The sequence below is a fragment of the Trachurus trachurus genome, assembly GCF_905171665.1.
Source record: "Trachurus trachurus genome assembly, chromosome: 20".
NCBI lineage: Eukaryota > Metazoa > Chordata > Actinopteri > Carangiformes > Carangidae > Trachurus > Trachurus trachurus.
The window spans coordinates 6,351,854-6,369,329 of record NC_139911.1 but is presented as its reverse complement, the minus strand read 5'-3'; the positions used below and the strand labels follow the sequence as shown (position 1 = coordinate 6,369,329).

General features: G+C 41.6%; 1 protein-coding gene across 1 annotated transcript in view; it reads left to right on the top strand.

Moving 5' to 3' along the window:
* The window catches only part of ahrra (aryl-hydrocarbon receptor repressor a), a gene marked incomplete at its 3' end in the record, with an annotated part of 74,376 nt that extends 62,137 nt beyond the window's left edge, over window positions 1-12,239 (top strand). Inside the window, exons 6-9 of the mRNA XM_083995867.1 lie at window positions 1,987-2,128; window positions 2,609-2,742; window positions 5,080-5,309; window positions 10,976-12,239. Coding sequence (XP_083851993.1) covers window positions 1,987-2,128; window positions 2,609-2,742; window positions 5,080-5,309; window positions 10,976-12,239 — 1,770 coding nt within the window. The remainder of the gene's footprint in view (window positions 1-1,986; window positions 2,129-2,608; window positions 2,743-5,079; window positions 5,310-10,975) is intronic.
* Between the last annotated feature and the right edge of the window lie 5,237 nt (window positions 12,240-17,476).

Genomic DNA, 17,476 nt, shown 5'->3' with positions numbered 1-17,476 from the left:
AAGCCCACAATTATAGTCAGAAGGACACTTATCCCTAATGTACCACAGGAAAAAAGAAAAAAAAAGAGAGAGAGAGGAGAACGCTTCACTAAGTAGCACCACAAGAAAGCCCTGGAGAAGAGCAGAAAACCTCCACTGGCCTTTGATCCTATTTGTTACTGGGGCAGTTCGCCTTTGAAGGTCAGCGAAAATATCACTTATTCTCCATTTTTTCCCTCCTCTTTTCCTCTCTGTGTTTTTTACGAGAAACATAAACAATAGTCACTCGATCCGTCTGTCTGCCCGACTGCCGGTAGGGAACCAAAACCACAGGACGAGGAGCTCGCCGAAGACGGTGGGAACAGATTGTGTTTTCAGAGGCAGGCGATCAAAAACCCTCGCGTGCCACCAGTGTGGAAATTATGGAGCGAGCGCAAGAGGGAGGGAGGGAGGGAGAGAGGGAAGAGGGAAGAGGGGAAGGTTAAACATTTTAGTGAGGAATCTGTCATGGAATGACAGAAAGCACGGCTATTGCTGGAAAAGAGGGAGAAAGAGAGAGAGAGGCATGACGAGAGTGGGCTGGAACCCACTCAGTGTGTGTGTGTGTGTGTGTGTGTGTGTGTGTGTGTGTGTGTGTGTGTGTGTGTGTGTGTGTGTGTGTGTGTGTGTGTGTGTGTGTGTGTGTGTGTGTGTGTGTGTGTGTGTGTGTGTGTGTGTGTGTGTGTGTGTGTGTGGATGGGGAGGGCGAGCTGGGCTGGACTGCTGTTCGGGAGCCGGTGTCACGCGATGTTTGACAAACACAGCTGCCCTCGCTGGCCCTGCAGCTGGCCTTACACTCTACTGTACGGGCTGAATGCTCCTGTGTGTGTGTGTGTGTGTGTGGGTGTGTGTGTGTGTGTGTGTGCAGGCTTTTACTGTATATGCATCTACAGTAAGTGTGCATATATGTTTGTGACGGAGGGGAGAAGCAGACCCCCATCTCACCCCCCCAAACAGCAGCTCCAACCAACCAAGCAGCAAAGCACACTGGTCCAAAGTCACAGTGTAGATGCTGCTGTCAACACACACACTCATGTACATCAAGACTTGGAGTCCTAAAGTAGATCTGAATTACTTTTAAGTTGAAATTGTATGTACAAAGGGTACAGTATAGGTATAATAAGCTATTGCTTCAGCCTACACCTTTTGGTTGCATGTATTACTGACCAATCTATCCATTTTGTCAGTCTCTTCATTTCATTTCGATTTATTTCATTCATGGTATACATTCTCACATGGTTGCACATATTTACATAATGTACACATTTTCACCATGAATGAAAAGGAGCAGGATGAAGAAAACGTATAGTACCTGCCCCCCTCCAATTACATTGGCTTACTTCAACACCAATATTATTCTCTGTTTCAAATTATTAAGAGTCTCTTCTTTTTTTAATCGACCAAATGAATAAATAAACTAAACTAAACTAGTTCAGTTCAGCTTTATTTATATCCCGAGGGAAATTTAATTTGCAGCAGGCATCACAAACATAATAGACAGAAGAGACAGCATCAAAAACATCAACATGTCACTAGCCACAACATAGTGCAGTAGTACATAAAAAACAGTACGGATAATAAAAACATACTACTAATAATAAATTACTGTTAATAATAATAATGCATAAGTGCATAGTAAAAATGTAAGTAAACAGTCACACAATGCATTAAAGTGCACAGTGCTGCAAGAATTGAAAAAAAAAGGAAACACTTTAATACCAAAGTGCATTTAAGTGCAGATATAGGCAAGCCTCGCCCAGGAGATTGAGCCTGTCTATGGCAACAGGAATAAAGGAGACCTTGGCACGCCGCGTTCTGGTCTTAGGCATCCTAAAACGGCGTCCAGATGGGAGGAGGTCAAACTCCTTATCCTTGCTGCACCCCAATCACCTTGCTTGCTAAACTAATTATGACATTATGTGCACATGTTTTAATTAAATACTTTCTATTGTTTTGTTTTCCCCTCAGACTGACGTGATGCACCAGAACGTGTTCGACTACATCCACATAGACGACCGCCAGGAGTTCAAACGCCAGCTCCACTGGGCCATGTGTCCTCCGCAGCACGGGTCGTCGGCGCACCAAGACGGCCAGCTACCTTCAGGGAACGGTGAGTTACCAGAGAGCAGGGGCCAGATTCACAAAACCTTCTTAAGAAAAAAAAATCTTCTTAAGTGTCATTTTTTTCTTAACTTCAGTCTTAAGAAGAAAAAAGAGAAGAAGTCATATTCTCAAATAAGTTCTTAAGTATTTTCTCAACTTTCTTCTTAAGTTTCTTCTTAAGAAAAAACTTAAGAACAAATGGTATTCTTGAAATCAAAGTTCTCAAATTTGTTCTTTACTTTTTTCTTAATTTTAAGACAACTTTGACCTGTCTTAAAGTGAATAGGTAAGCCTCTAGATCTGCAGCGTGTCGAGATGCCTTCATGAACACTGAATCGAGTCGATCAGGTTCAAAGGAAGACTCGCATATTTCATTTTGCTCTCTGAGGGCGGATTGCAGAATATCAGAGGTTGATTGTTGTTGTCATTTTCTAGCTCTGCCTCACAAATTAGATCATTCTTCTGCTTCTCTTTCGTCTTTCTCTAGGTGAGGACTTTGTAGTCAGCAGCCAGTTTCACTCTGTGGAGGCAGGAGGAATTCCTCCCGAGCTCTCCTGCTTTCTCAACAGATGTTTCATCGCCAGGGTCCGATGTCTCTTGGACAGCACCTCTGGATTCTTGGTGAGTGGTCTGAACCGAACTCTGGCCGTCCGACCTGAGCAGCAGCAGCAGCAGCGTCAGTTTTTAATCCATTAATCCGGTGTATTCAAAGCGTTGGGAAGAAGCTGCCCAGGCCTATAAAAAAAGTATTATGATTCCCTTTGGTGCAGCAAAGCTTCATTATTAATCTGAGTGTGCACAGTTATTTATAGTTGTATTGCAAAGGCATTATGAGGTAATTGGCTGATTGGACTTAGGAGCCATGGTTCATCCCTCGTGGCTGTGACTAGAGCGGTTTGGAAACCAGCAGTGGAAAAACCGGAGGCCCCTGATGACAGAGCAACGAGCGTATGGGTTTGGACCACTTCCTCGGGGTCATGGGAGTTCACTGTCACCAAGTCCGCTCCGGTTGCATCGATCGCTGGCCGCACAACGGAAACTCTAGATGGCAATTTTCTGACATAAACTGGAAGCTCTTACAGCCAAGTAGTGAGCTGCAGTAAAACGTCGGTGAGATGCTTCTTTCCTCATCAGTCAACGTGATTGCAGAAAAAAAGATGCAAATTGTCGTGTAATGCACAAGAGCTCGTTCTCCCAGCAGGAGAAACAGACCAAAGAGGCTTCGTTTCCTGTCGACACAATGAGATTAAATGCTTCAATTTACAAACCTGTTTCCTTTTTTAGACACATTTTCAGCATTATGGAGGGTTGAAATCAGGGGTCGACCGATAGGGTTTTTCAGTGCCGATACCAATACCAATTAGCAATCAAGGAAACTGATAATAACAGATATCAAGAACCGATATTCATGAACATTTTGCTGTCAAATCACAGACAAACACCTGAGATTACAGTGAAAATCTGTGATAAAAGGACCATACATTTTTGTAGAATAACACAGCCTGTTACACAGCCAAGAGCGGTGACTTCAGGCAGAGAGACGGCGGCATCAGAGCAAAAGGAATGTGTTTTTAAAATACATTTATTTTATTGGTTAGCAGGGGAAAAAAGGGCCAATATCGATTATCGTAAAAATGCCAAATATCGGCCGATGTAATGCTGATAATTGGTCTATCCCTAGTTGAAATATCTCAAACTCTGCATCAAAACCTCAAGAGTCCTTGCATGAATCTGGATAATATCTGACCCTGATGATTTCATTTCAGATATCTGAGCGGCTACATTTGGTATTCTGGGTTTGTGTGAAATGTTAGCGAGCAAACAGGCTCAATCCAACCTGGTAATACCTACTAAATATCCTAATGTTAGCATGTTGGCACGCAGGATGTTGGTGTTCAGCCTCACCAACATGCCTCCTTAGTCCTGTCCAAACATGTGGTCACCAGTGGTTGTTTATCCTACAGCAGAGTGTAAAGACACAGTACGATCTCAGACAGGTCGACACTTTCTCATGTTCCCTGGACTCAAATTTAAAACGCTGTTTAAAGAGGATCTATGCAAGATTTTTTACCTTAATTAAACAGCTTCGGAGTGATTGTGATGGTTTAATAAATGACTTGTAACTTGTTATGAGGGAGAATGGAGGCTCTCTGCCTTCCACCTAGCATCTGTTTTCTGAAAACCAACCTTGCAAGTCAACGCCTCCGACCCGGTTGTCTTGTTTATGACAGATCGTAAAATTGTAAATGATAAATAACATTATCCACCACTCCATGAATTGCTTTCTCACTGGCTTTGTTGAAAACGAATGCACATGGCCGGGAGGAGGATAAGCAGACCAGACCAGACTTGCATAGTTCCCCTTTAAATGTAGAAACTTTGAAAATGATCTTAAAGGGATAGTTCAACATTTTGGCAAAATGGCCCATTGCCATAATCCCTCTAGTCATAGCAGTAGGTTCGTTACCTTTAATTGTCGGTGCAAGCTATTTTTTAGAACGGCGGAGCAGAGCCGTGAGCTGCTCAGAGCTACGCTACGGAGGCTCATGGGATTTCTTGGTTTCCCTGATCAAACTCATCAAATACACAATCCAACAACTCCAAAACGCTCTGGTGGACAAGATGTGACCTGCACATTCACCACGCTATGAGATAATAACAGAACATTACGAGACTGAGTTGTTTTAGAGGTAAATTCATGCAAAACCGCTGATGCACATTTCCGTCGGGGCAGTTTTTCTGCAACCAGTCTTTGCATTTATCTCTGAGCAGCTCGCGGCTCTGCTCCGCCGTTCTAAAAATATCTTGCACCGACAATTAAAGGTAACAAACCTACTCCTAAAACTACAGGGATTATGGCAATGGGCCAATTTGCCAAAAATGTTGAACTATCCCTTTAGTAATGCTGTTAATTGGACATTTCGGAGATGGTAACTTCTTCTTCCTCTTGTGTCCCAGACGATGCAGTTCCAGGGTCGACTGAAGTTCCTCCACGGGCAGAAGAAGAAGTCGGGCTCTGGCGCTCTGATGCCTCCTCAGCTCGCTCTCTTCTGCGTCGCCGTCCCGCTGCTGCTGCCCTCCATCACCGAGATGAAGATGAAGAACATGCTGATGCGGGGGAAGACCAAGGGCGGAGTAGGAGGAGTAGGAATGGGAGGAGGAGGGATGATCTCCGCCATGGAGCACGGGTAAGAAAGACGATCACGATGATGCACATTCACACCGTGTCCGAGCTTCACGCTGCAGATTATCCTAATGGAGGGTGCTATGCCGTAATTAAAGGTCAAGCTTTTTAACACAAACTGGATGTCTCGGGCTGTGCTGGTCCACGGCTGAGGGTTGATGCATCCTGGCACCTTGTTATGGCCTCTAGGTGATTACTCTGATTGGCCTGTTGGGGGAGCTACAAGTAAAGGTCAAAACTTAAAAAAAGAAAAAAGAAAGAAAGGGGCCAGCCGCGCCCCCTACGACATCTTCGGTTAAGTTTTGTTGAAGCTCAGAGTCGTGATGCGCTCTGTCAGCACAGAAATACACGTGTACACTGCAAAAAATCAAATATCTTACCAAGAATATTTGTCTTATTTCTAGTAAAAATGTAATTTCTAGTCAAAACAAATCTCATTATACTTTAAAATAAGACTCATCACATTAAAAAGTAGCTTGTTTTTAGACACTTTTTACTTCTGTCAAGCATATTTTCACTTGTAGTAGAGCCTTATCCTTATTACAAGCACAAAAAACTTGGTTTTTCTACTTATTTCAAGTGAAAATTTGTTTGAAACAAGTGAGAATGATCTAAAAACAAGTTTAGTTTTAGGTGATGAGTCTTATTTTAAGTGGAAAGAGATTAGTTTTGACTAGAAATTAGACATTCTTGGAAAGATTTTGAGTTTTTTGCAGTGTAGGTACATGTACATGTCAGATCATTACTATTGCACCTGAAACACATTTAAAACAGTGGGAGTTTGCTAAATAATACATGATGTGCTTCGCTCCTCGTGTGTTACTTATTCATTTCGGTGCGTTTATATATATATATATATATATATATATATATATAGAGGTACTGTAGGCTCCCAGCTTCATGAACACTCATGCATTTCACCCTGAGACCCAGTTAGTTACCAACACAAACACGGCGGCCTTTCGTCACCCAGCTCCAGCAGACGAGCGCTCGACGCCTTTTACCTGTGGCCAATTAGGAGCAGAAATACAGTGTTGTATACGGCCCCCGAATGTGTGTGTGTGTGTGTGTGTTTCATGCATCATTGACAAACGGTGTGTGAAGCTGTGAGGCCGAGAGTTGAGCCGTGGAGTCAGCGGAGGAGGTCTACCACCCCCTCTGCTGTTCAGTCTCTCACTTCATCACCCACGACAACACACAGACACTGATGTTTTCTGTGAAATAACAAATATTTAAAACGGGCAACAGGTTGGTTTGTTAGATGGGAGGTCGTCAGGGTGAGAGAGACTCTTATACATTAAATTATTTCCGCTTATCTCATGTAAAGTGCATATTTTCCCATAATGCACTTGAAAATATGTTTATTTAGTAGTAGTAGTAGTAGTAGATCACAATCAGTCAACCTCCCATAATACAGTCCTTAGCTCAACTAGTTCATATATAGGTTGAAAAGGTGTAGGCTGAAGCTATCCAGTTTATAAATGCCTATACCCTTTAAATCATTATTTCAGTAAAACCATTAGAGCTCTTCGTGGTTTCAGACTCACAGAAAGAAACACGTATGCAATAATAAGCAAATTAAGCCAAAAAATAAAATAAATAAATAAGTAAACGGTATTACAGTTGCAATCAAAGCCCAATTAATCAGTCCTGTTTATAGCTTTCTATAATACTATGTTTTAATCTATTTTTAAATTGTGTTATGTTATTGCTTTACATATTTACATATACGATGTCACTGAGACACACGCCACCTGCATCAAAAGACGTTATTGTTTAGTTTGTTCATCATAAAAGCTCCTGATACCATAGAAATTCATTTCAAGGGGAAGAAATTATCATATTTACACTGCTTTGAATATACAAACTTCCCGTGTAGAGGTTAGTGAGTCGGGCGGGAGAGCAGAGAGAATAAAAAGGATGTTTTATGTGTTAAAACATAAGGAAAACTTTTTTAAATATGGCCAATTTTCAGTGTTTTCTGTTTTTTATTCTAGTTAACAAAGCTAATTAAATGATAATTATCCTTTATTCTGTTTCCACAGTCGTTTAAATGATTCATTCATAAGTTGATAAACTACAGTCTAGTTTATTCTTTCGGTCATCTGGAGCCGGTCTGGTGTTGGCCTTATTAAAAAGCCTCCACAGCACTGAAAGTTTAATGTGTTATTAGATCTTAATCACCGAGTCTCGCACTGATCGATCGTGACGGAACTCTTTTTCACAAACAAGTTCAATAACGGCAGAACAGAAATGATAAATTAAATTTAAAAAAAGGTCGTCACACACACACAGAGAGAGAGAAGCCTGGAGGAACACAGATGATGAAGACGGCGTATTGTTCTGCCTGTGAACTCGAAGCCGGTCGTCATCGATCTGTGGATGTTGACTCTGGTCTCAATTTACAGATGAGACAGATCCTGGAAAAGATGAGTCACTTTTGGAGCGATTTTCTCATGAACTAAAACGAACTGAACCGAACCTACGTACGTGTTTGTGCTTTGAGTCACTCGTCAATCAGGAGGGAGGAGGAGGAGGAGGAGGGAAAACACAAAACAAAACAGGAAAAAAAAGGAAACATTATTGTGTTTGTGGACATTCCTGCGAGGATCCCCTGTGGGCGGATCGACGATGATTATACAACAAGTAGTTCCGACCGAGCAATCTGATTGGTCAACAAGACATTTAGAACGTGCTAACTCTTCACTAAACATATTACTCCGCCCAGGGCCGTTGCTAAGAATTCTGGGCCCCCTTAAAGAATACTAAAGTGGGCCCCTCCGCCTAACTTTTCCAGTTTTTTTTCTTAGACTATGTATTATCATTTTTTATTTAGCCTACCTTCAGGGTTCAAACTTAACTTTTTTGCTCACTGGCCAACTGGCTAGTGAGCTTTAAAAATCTACTGGCCAGAAAGATTTTTTACTGGCCAAAAATTATGTATAGCTGTTTTGTATATTTTTCATTGTGTTGAACTGTTATAATACACTCATAAGCATTTTTAACACATATCATAGCTATTAGCATATTTTTGTGTGGAATAAAGGAGTCAAGTTTGCCTTTTTTCCCTAAAAGGTTTATTTTAGGGCTGCACATGGTTAACCGTTTAACCATTAACCTATAACAAGAACTTGACTGAATAATACTATCAGTTATTTATATATATTTATTTATTAGCTCCTTATGTCGTCAACTCATGGGGGCGTGTCGACATGTGCAGACTTCCACTGTCTTCAGTCATATTATTTAGTAGCTAAAAGTTTCACAGGAGGACTGACACTGTGCACCATGAAGGAAGATCAGACAATAAATGTAGCCTACACGGACATAGATGTGCATCACCTGTAATAACGGCGCTGCAATAAAAAAAAAAGAAAAGAGAAAAAAAAGACGTCGCAGCTCTCCTGCAGCTCCACAGAGGAGCTGTCAGAGGAGCTCTGCTGCTCCTCTCTCTTCAGTCTGGTGTTTGGCTGCACTTTCAATAAGAGAAGCTCCATATGAGCGCGATCAGCTGAGACAGAGCACAATGGATGTGGCATTGATCAGATATCGCAGCGCACATGTTTATTTAACGGCAAAAAAAAAAAAAAAAAAAATTGGAGCGATGTTTTTTTTTTTGCCGTTAAATAAACATGTGCGCTGCGATATCTGATCAATGCCACATCCATTGTGCTCTGTCTCAGCTGATCGCGCTCATATGGAGCTTCTCTTATTGAAAGTGCAGCCAAACACCAGACTGAAGAGAGAGGAATACACACGTGCGCCGCGAGCGTTGTAATCGGTCACAAATCATTGCTATACGGCATGTTGTGAGCTTTAAGATCTGCACGACACCGGCTCACAACCCAAGCGTCACAGCCGGGTCGGGAGGGACAGTAACAACAACGAAGTAGTTTTTTTTTTTTCACTCGCCAGAGTGGCCAGTCAGCCGGCTTCCTTTACTCGCCAAAGCATCAAAGTTAGTCGCCACTGGCGACTGGCGACCGCTAATTTTGAACCCTGCCTACCTTGTTTTGATGCTAATGCAGCATTACACTGCAAAAACCCAAGTATCTTACCAAGAATATTTGTCTTATTTCTAGTCAAAATGTAATTTCTAGTCAAAACATATATCATTATACTTAAAATAAGACACATCATATTAAAAGTAGCTTGTTTTTAGACACTTTTTACTTCTTTCAAGCATATTTTCACTTGGAATAAGTAGAAAAAATCTGATAGTGGAACAAGTTTTTCTTCCTTATTACAAGCACAAAAAACTTCCTTTCACTGGCAGATTTTTCTACTTATTTCAAGTGAAAATTAGTTGGAAACAAGTGAAAATAATCTAAAAAACAAGTAAATTTTTAGGTTATGAGTCTTATTTTAAGTGGAAAGAGATTAGTTTTGACTAGAAATTAGACATTTGGACAAGAAATAAGACAAATATTCTTGGAAAGATGTTGAGTTTTTACAGTGTACTGTATTAGTCAGGGTCTTACACAGAATAAATCAGTCATACAAAGATTATTCTACTGGGTTTTTTTATGGGCCCCACTGGGCGCTGGGCCCCTAGAATTATCATCACCTTTCTCCCCTATACAACGGCCCTGACTCCGCCATGTCATGTTGTTGTATCCATCTCCATGGTAACCATCCATGGATTCTTATTAGTTTTATTCTTCTAGAGACGTTATGTTACTCGTGAAAATAAATCACAAACTTAATCAACCTCCTGTAAAGTGTTTTCCTTTCAAATTTTAGAACAATTAAATAACCATTTTTTTAGTGGATATGCTGTAAACTGCCCCGTTTTAGCCGAGATGTGTACAGTCAGAGAGACACCGTGGAAATAAAATATGGCCTGGAGTATTTCGTTGGATAAAACGGAACATATACCTCTGTGTTTCTCTCTCTCTCTCTCTTTGTGACTTTTGGGCCTTTTAATTCATCTGGAGTAATCAAAATGTTTGGCTTTCCCCATCAGCTGTGTCGGCGACGCGGTAGCCTCTTGATTTAGTTTGGGAAAATCCGAGACCGTGAGTTCACTCATTTGGGACTAGAAAATCCTTTCTGTTGCTAGGTCGTTACTAAGGGTCGGACTATTTGCTGTAGAGGTAAAGTAGGTTCCATAGGAGTCGACCGACGTGACCGATTGTGTCTCAGGTTTTAGTCGGACCCCATGTATTCCCATGGAAACGGGAAGCACACTCGCAAAAACCTTTCAAACTTGAGAGAAAATTGTCCATCGTTTAAGTGCGCTTTAAAAACACACCTTTTCTCCTTGGCCTTCGGATCCACAAGGACTTCTAATCCTGGCTAGTTTTGTTTAAATATCTATGTGCACTGTTGTTCATGAATACTGTAGCTGTGCACGTTTGCGTATTAGTATGTATGCGCATATGTTCGTATATGTACATTTGAGTGTGAGAATGTGTGATGGTATGCATGTCTTCTTGTTTCTTGTACATGCGTTGTTTTTTGTTTCTGTCTCTGCTCTGTGAAGCACTTTGGACGACGGTCACAGGTCTTTTTAACTGTGCTATATAAATAAAAGTGAACTTGAACTTGATCAAAATGAAAATATTTTGATGATACATTTTATTTTGTTGGTAATAATAATATTGCTTAATTTAAATATCGTCAGTGACTCATCATCGTCTCTGTTTTCTCTCTCTCTCTCTCCGACAGCGAGCGAGGGGAACACCTCCGGAGACACTCCTTCAGCGGCGGGATGGGCGACATCGCCGACCCGCTGCTCCTCTCGTGTCCGACGCCCGGGGCGACGCAGCGCGGCCACCACACGCCCTGGACGCCGCTCTCCAAAGACAACCTCAACAAGTACCGGCCCGACGGCTTCTACAACCAGGAGGAGCCGCTCAACTACTGCAAGTCGTCCATGGCCGGCGCTCATAAAGGTCTGAGCCCCGGGCTGGGCGGCGGCGGCCCCGGCGGCGGCGGCGGCGGTTGGCCGCTGCGTCCGACCTCGGGGCCGCTCCGATCGGGCCAGGGAATGGGCGGCTACATCCCCTCCAACCGGCTGAACAAGGCCGGTCAGTACGGGAAGCCCTACCGCCTCTCGCCCAACTACCACGGCGGCGGCCGAGGCGGCGGCGGCGGCGGCGGCGAGGTGTTCGTGTCGAAGCTCTACGGGAACATCCAGATCCCGACGGCGGACCCTGACGCCTACTGCGTGGACCTGGTGAAGAGCGAGAACGGCTACGGCGGCGGCGGCGAGTGCTACGACGGCCACCTGATGACGCCCGAGATGCCGCCGATCAAGGTCGAGCACGACTCGGACTCGGAGAACGGCTGCGACGCCTACGGCCGCCCGTGGGTCTGCCGCGACCCGGACGCCATCGACCGCCGCTACAACGGCAACGGGATCTACGACCAAAGCTCGGCCGGCGTGCCGCTGAAGACCGAGGCGTCCGACTACTACGACCCGCAGTACTCGCCGTGTCAGCGCGGGAAAGCCGGCATCAGCCCGCCGTACAACAACGGCAGCTACCACAGCTATGCAGTCAACAACGGCGGCGGCGGTGGTAGCAACGCTGCACGGCTCTTAAAGTGCGACAAAGACTTGGGAAACAACGACAACAACGACCAGTTCAGTCCTCAGAGACTCTCGCACTCGGACTCTCTGTGCAGCAGCAGCAGCCAGTCGGTAGTGAACCTCATGGACACGTCGTCGCACATCTACGTCGCGCACGACCCGCACAAGGCCTACATGCAGCAGCAGCAGCAGCAGCAGCACGCAGCGTACGAGTTCAAAGGTCACGGCCTGATCCACGCGATCAAGCGGGAACCAATGGACTCGCCGCCGTGGGCCGAGGGCGGCGGCGCAGGCGGCGGAGGCCATGACGGCATGAACCAGTCGATGATGAGGAACGTTATGCCCTGTGTGATGAGCACGGGCCACCACAAGTCCAGCCCGTACATTTATATGCAGTAAGACCGATCGATCGGCGCCATATGACGCACACACACACACACACACACACACACACACACACATTAACAATCAGTGTGCATTACAGTGCTTTGTGTCCGTATTGTTCTCACACACACACACATGCACCAGCATCGTTACTAAAGGACTTTTTCCTCCTCCGTGATGTGGATTCCCAGGATGTCAAAGCGCCTCGTCGGAGGTTCAACAAAAAGGCTCAGGTTTCTCTAGCGTTGTTAGTGTTGTGACAATCAAAATTAGAAAAAAAAAACAAGTACAATTAAGTTTTATTTTTTAGATGATGATGATGATTCTGTTTTTAAAAAAGAAAAAGTAAAAATACATTTTTGTAGTTGGTTCCAAGCACTTTTTTTTTTTTTTTTTTTTAATTTTTAGTGACAATGAGACAAATCGTGTCTATAAACACCATTTCATTTTGTTCTTTGTGTTGTGCCGCACCACCTGGCTTTCTTTACTGTAGGTGGAACAAAGACTTTGCTGTAAAATAAAAGATAAAGAAATAAACAAAGAAATACAGTAAGTTTAAAAAAAACTGAACTTTCTACACAGGAATTGATTTGACACCTGCTACCGGGTTCAATCAGAGGAGACGACTGATTACAAGAACACACTTAATAAAAAGATAATAATCCTCATTGGTGGTTTTGCATGTTTTAGTGCTTTAACTATACAAATCGCCTATTTTATCCAGTGACGTGTGAGTGGAAATGACCCGTTTCTATGCATTTTAGTGATTAAATCAACATGCAGATACTTGAAACTTACTTGAAATCAACTGCAGTTTTAAAAAATCCCTTTATTTTAATCTATTTGAGGTCTGAATTAGATTTTTTTCCAAAAGGCAGAGCTTACGATGCAATGCTTTCTGATATATCTTTGGTTAATTAAGAATAAATAAGTTTTCAATTAATAAAATAAAATAACAATCATCCCTGTTTGCTGCAGAATCCTTTTGCAAAAACTTGACCGTATCATGTAAAGTATATGCAATTTGTAGTTAATGGACCAAAACATGTAAAAAAAATAAATAAATAAATAAAAAACTGTCAGTGTGGCCAAAGCTTTAAGTTTATTCACTACATTTGAAACAATCAATGATCAATAATAACAGGTACTGGTCTGTACTTGCTCCTCAGCTCTGACGTCCTCGTATAGGAAGGAATAGAAATAAAGTAAAAGTAGCGATTCAGAAAATAACATTAAATCGACGACTTAATTCAAATCACACTAGAATTGAACCTTTAGATTGCAGATTAGCGATCGATCATGTATTGATTATCAGCTGAAGGTTTTGTGTTCGACTGAATTGAAGGAAAAGAGTCTGTTGTTGAAAAGGTTCGATTTTTCATTTTCTTTTTTTCTCTTTTTTTCTTTTTATTTTCCCAATGCGCACAAAAACTTCATCATGTTCAAACTCTGGTTGAATGTACAAAATAATATTAATTTATGTTAATTGTTATGTCGAAGCTAATTGTTGTACAGTTCAGCTCAGTCCAGCCTGCCTCACTGCCGACATCACACACATTTTTCCTTTTTTTTAACACAAACACACACTTTTTTTTTCGTTTTTTGTTTCCATGTTTTGTTTTTTTGTTGATGCACAAATTAACTTTAAAAAAGAAAAGAAAAAAGAAAGTAAAAAAAGCACCAAATTGATTCATTCAATGTCGGAGACTCGGCTCGGTGACGCTACTGTAGTAGTTTCTAAATTATTGCACTACTGGGGAGTAGTTCAGTTGAAGTTCAGCCTAAACCCAGACAGGTTTTCAAGTCGACACGCACAACTTGTACATGGTGTCACTGTTTTTTAAATTTGTCTTTTTTTTCTCTCTCTCTCTCTCTCTTTGTGTGTGTGTTCATTTCAATAAATGTTTTGATGATTCGTATTTATTGTAAGAGGCAAAATGTGTATAATTTAAAAAAAAAAAAAAAAAAAAAAAGAATTGCAGTTTGAAGGCTTTTTCTGTTTCACTAAGGTAAATAACTATGGCTTTTTTTTTTCTTGCTCTCTTTTTTTTGATAATTGTTTAAGTCATACTCGTCTCATGGAGGAGGTAGCTGCAAGGTAGCGAACACAGTGTACATATATGCAGTGTCTTCCAGTGTTTCTACGTGTTTTTTGCAAATGGGACTTATCTATTAAAAAACCTTTCTTCATACGGAAAAACCTGAGTGACGTGTTCTTCTTCACATCCATGTTTCTATTAATCATTTACCATTAAAGGGATAGTTCAACATTTTGGCAAATTGGCCCGTTGCCATAATCCCTACAGTTTTAGCAGTAGATTTGTTACCTTTAATTGTCGGTGCAAGCTATTTTTAGAACGGCGGAGCAGAGCCGCGAGCTGCTCAGAGCTACGCTACGGGGGCTCATGGGATTTCTTGGTTTCCCTCATCAAACTCATCAAATACACAATCCAACAACTCCGAAATGCTCTGGTGGACAATTTGTGACCTGCACATTCACCACACTATGAGATAATAATAGAAAGTTATGAGACAGAGTTGTTTTGAAGGCAAATTCAGAGACTGCTTGCCAAAAACTGCTCCCGACGGGAACACGCATCAGCGGTTTTGCATGAATTTACCTCGAAAACAACTTTGTCTCGTAGCGTTCTGTTATTATCTCATAGCGTGGTGAATGTGCAGGTCACAACTTGTCCAACAGAGCGTTTTGGAGTTGTTGGATTGTGTATTTGATGAGGGAAACCAAGAAATATCATGAGCCTCTGTAGCGTAGCTCTGAGCAGCTCGCGGCTCTGCTCCGCCGTTCTAAAAATAGCTTGCACCGACAATTAAAGGTAACGAACCTACTGCTATGACTATAGGGATTATGGCAATGGGCCAATCTGCCAAAATGTTGAACTATCCCTTTAAAAAAGCACACTCATTTGATATATTGGATCAACCAGAGATAGATAATAATCAAATAATCTAAAATGATAAGTCATGCTATAACCAGTGGTCACCTGGTCTCATAAACACAAAGACAGAAACGACCATATGAGTTTGTTTCTGTCTCTTTTAGTCGCTTCTGAATTTTTCACATGCAGCAAATGTGGTCTCGACTCTCGTCCGTCAGATTTGTGTCTCGATCAATAATTAACACTCAGCAGAACAGGATACAGAGTATCTGTAGCCACACGCCTGTATGATTAATGTGCTGTGAAGTTGGTATGACAGCTCCTTCACACGATCTGAGAAACTCAACACTCGCCTCTCACCACCGCACCACACCGCCGCCTGGGACGCCACGAGGCCCCGAGCCACAGAGACACAGAGCAGCAACGAGCTGCGTTTGATTCCTGCTGCTCCCGAGTTAATTATATTCACTTAGCTCATCAGGTTCACATGATTGATTGATTGATTGATTGATTGATTGATTGATTGATTGATTGATTGATTGATTGATTGGATTCTTCATTAAAGAGTCCTGATAAGACACTATTCAGCAACAATCAACAGGTTCACCAAAGAGTTATCAATGATTGTAAAGTTTTACAACTACTTTTACACAATATATAACATTTCCTGTATTGGTTGCAGTGTCTTTCCTAGAAATCTTACTGAAAACAAAACACAAACTTCTTATTTATCAACTGTTCCTCTGTTTTTATATGTAGGCACTTTCTAAATCACATATAATAGCGAGACAGAGTCTGAAATCTCAATGCAACACGATGCGATTGCGATTCAAGCACAAAAAGAGTTCACATCCATGCTGAAGGAACTTATTACCTCTATTATTTATTTATTTACGACCATACAATCTTAAAACTCCTATTAACATTTACATATGGTATTTTTCTGACATTAATGTATGCATTTATCTTTATTTTTCCATATTCTTAGTTGTTGGAGCAACTGTGAAGGAATATAATTTCCCTTTGGAGATCAATAACATGTACGATTCTGATTCTGATCAATACTTACGACCTTTGACCTCTCTTCAAGAGCGTCATGTGCGGTTGACCCTCATTATGATAATGTCAGTTCACTAAAATGTGAAATACAAATGTTTTCCTTGTGCAAACTTCAGCCGCCCAACGACATAAAACCATCTCATATCATTATATTTATATTTAAGAAAAAAAAACTATGTGTCACTTATCTTTATTACATTTTTGTTTTGGCCATTTATTTTTAAAGTCTTCATTTATATAGGCTAAATTAGATTCAATAGGAGAGAGCTATCCATCATGTGGCTTAGGACATAATTTAATGAACGTGGAGACATGTGAATAAAACAATAAAAGTACAGTAAAAACCCAAGGTCGTTCTACGGTACACACTGCCATCAACATTTAATATAATCTAATAAAATACAGTGATAAAATCAAATAAAACTATGACTAAAAACTCTTTTGAGTGTGACACATGTTGAGAAATCCCCTGTTTTATTCCAAACTGTCCAGTATCTAGTGTGTCTTCTTCTACCTGGACAGGTAACTTAAACCGGACTCGACAGGCTCGATCGATCGTTCCTCTACGAGTTCACAAAACTTTCAGGGTTCAGACTTTGTTTTCCTGTTCGTTCTCAGCCGACACCTGCAGCAGGTCGCTCACCTGACCCGAGGTGTCTTATCTCTCCTCTCTCTCTCTCTCTCTCCGCCCCGAGGCAGCGATTTAAACTCTTGTTGTGTGTTTTATTTTGCCCAAAATTACGTCACTAAATTCGGTGGATTTGGTTTCGTTTGAAGTTGTTTTCACTGCGGTCGATCGGGGTCAGAGCGGCGGTGGGGTGTTGGGAGAGGGCTGACAACAGCTTAGAGAGGAGTGAGTGTGAGTGTGTGTGTGTGTGTGTGTGTGTGTGTACATGTTTATCTATAGTTGTGAGGACTTTGATTTAAAACTGCTTTATGAGGACATTTCACCTCAATTTTGGGTCCCCGTGACTACAGGAAAAGAAGAGCGCCTGTGTGTGTGTGTGTGTGTGTGTGTGTGTGTGTGTGTGTGTGTGTGTGTGTTTGTGTAAATCAAACGTCAGCTTATATTTCTTTGGAATTAGAGACTCTTTAGTCAAACATTAGAAACAATAGAAAATATATCCAACATGTCATTAAAAATATAACATTCACTTTTTTTGCAATCTTAGTTTTAGCAACTAATTTAAATGTAAATTCCTCATTATTAGTGAGTTACAGTATTACGAATGATCAATAGATATAGATATAAACATGAGACAAAGATAATACATAGATAGATAGATAGATAGATAG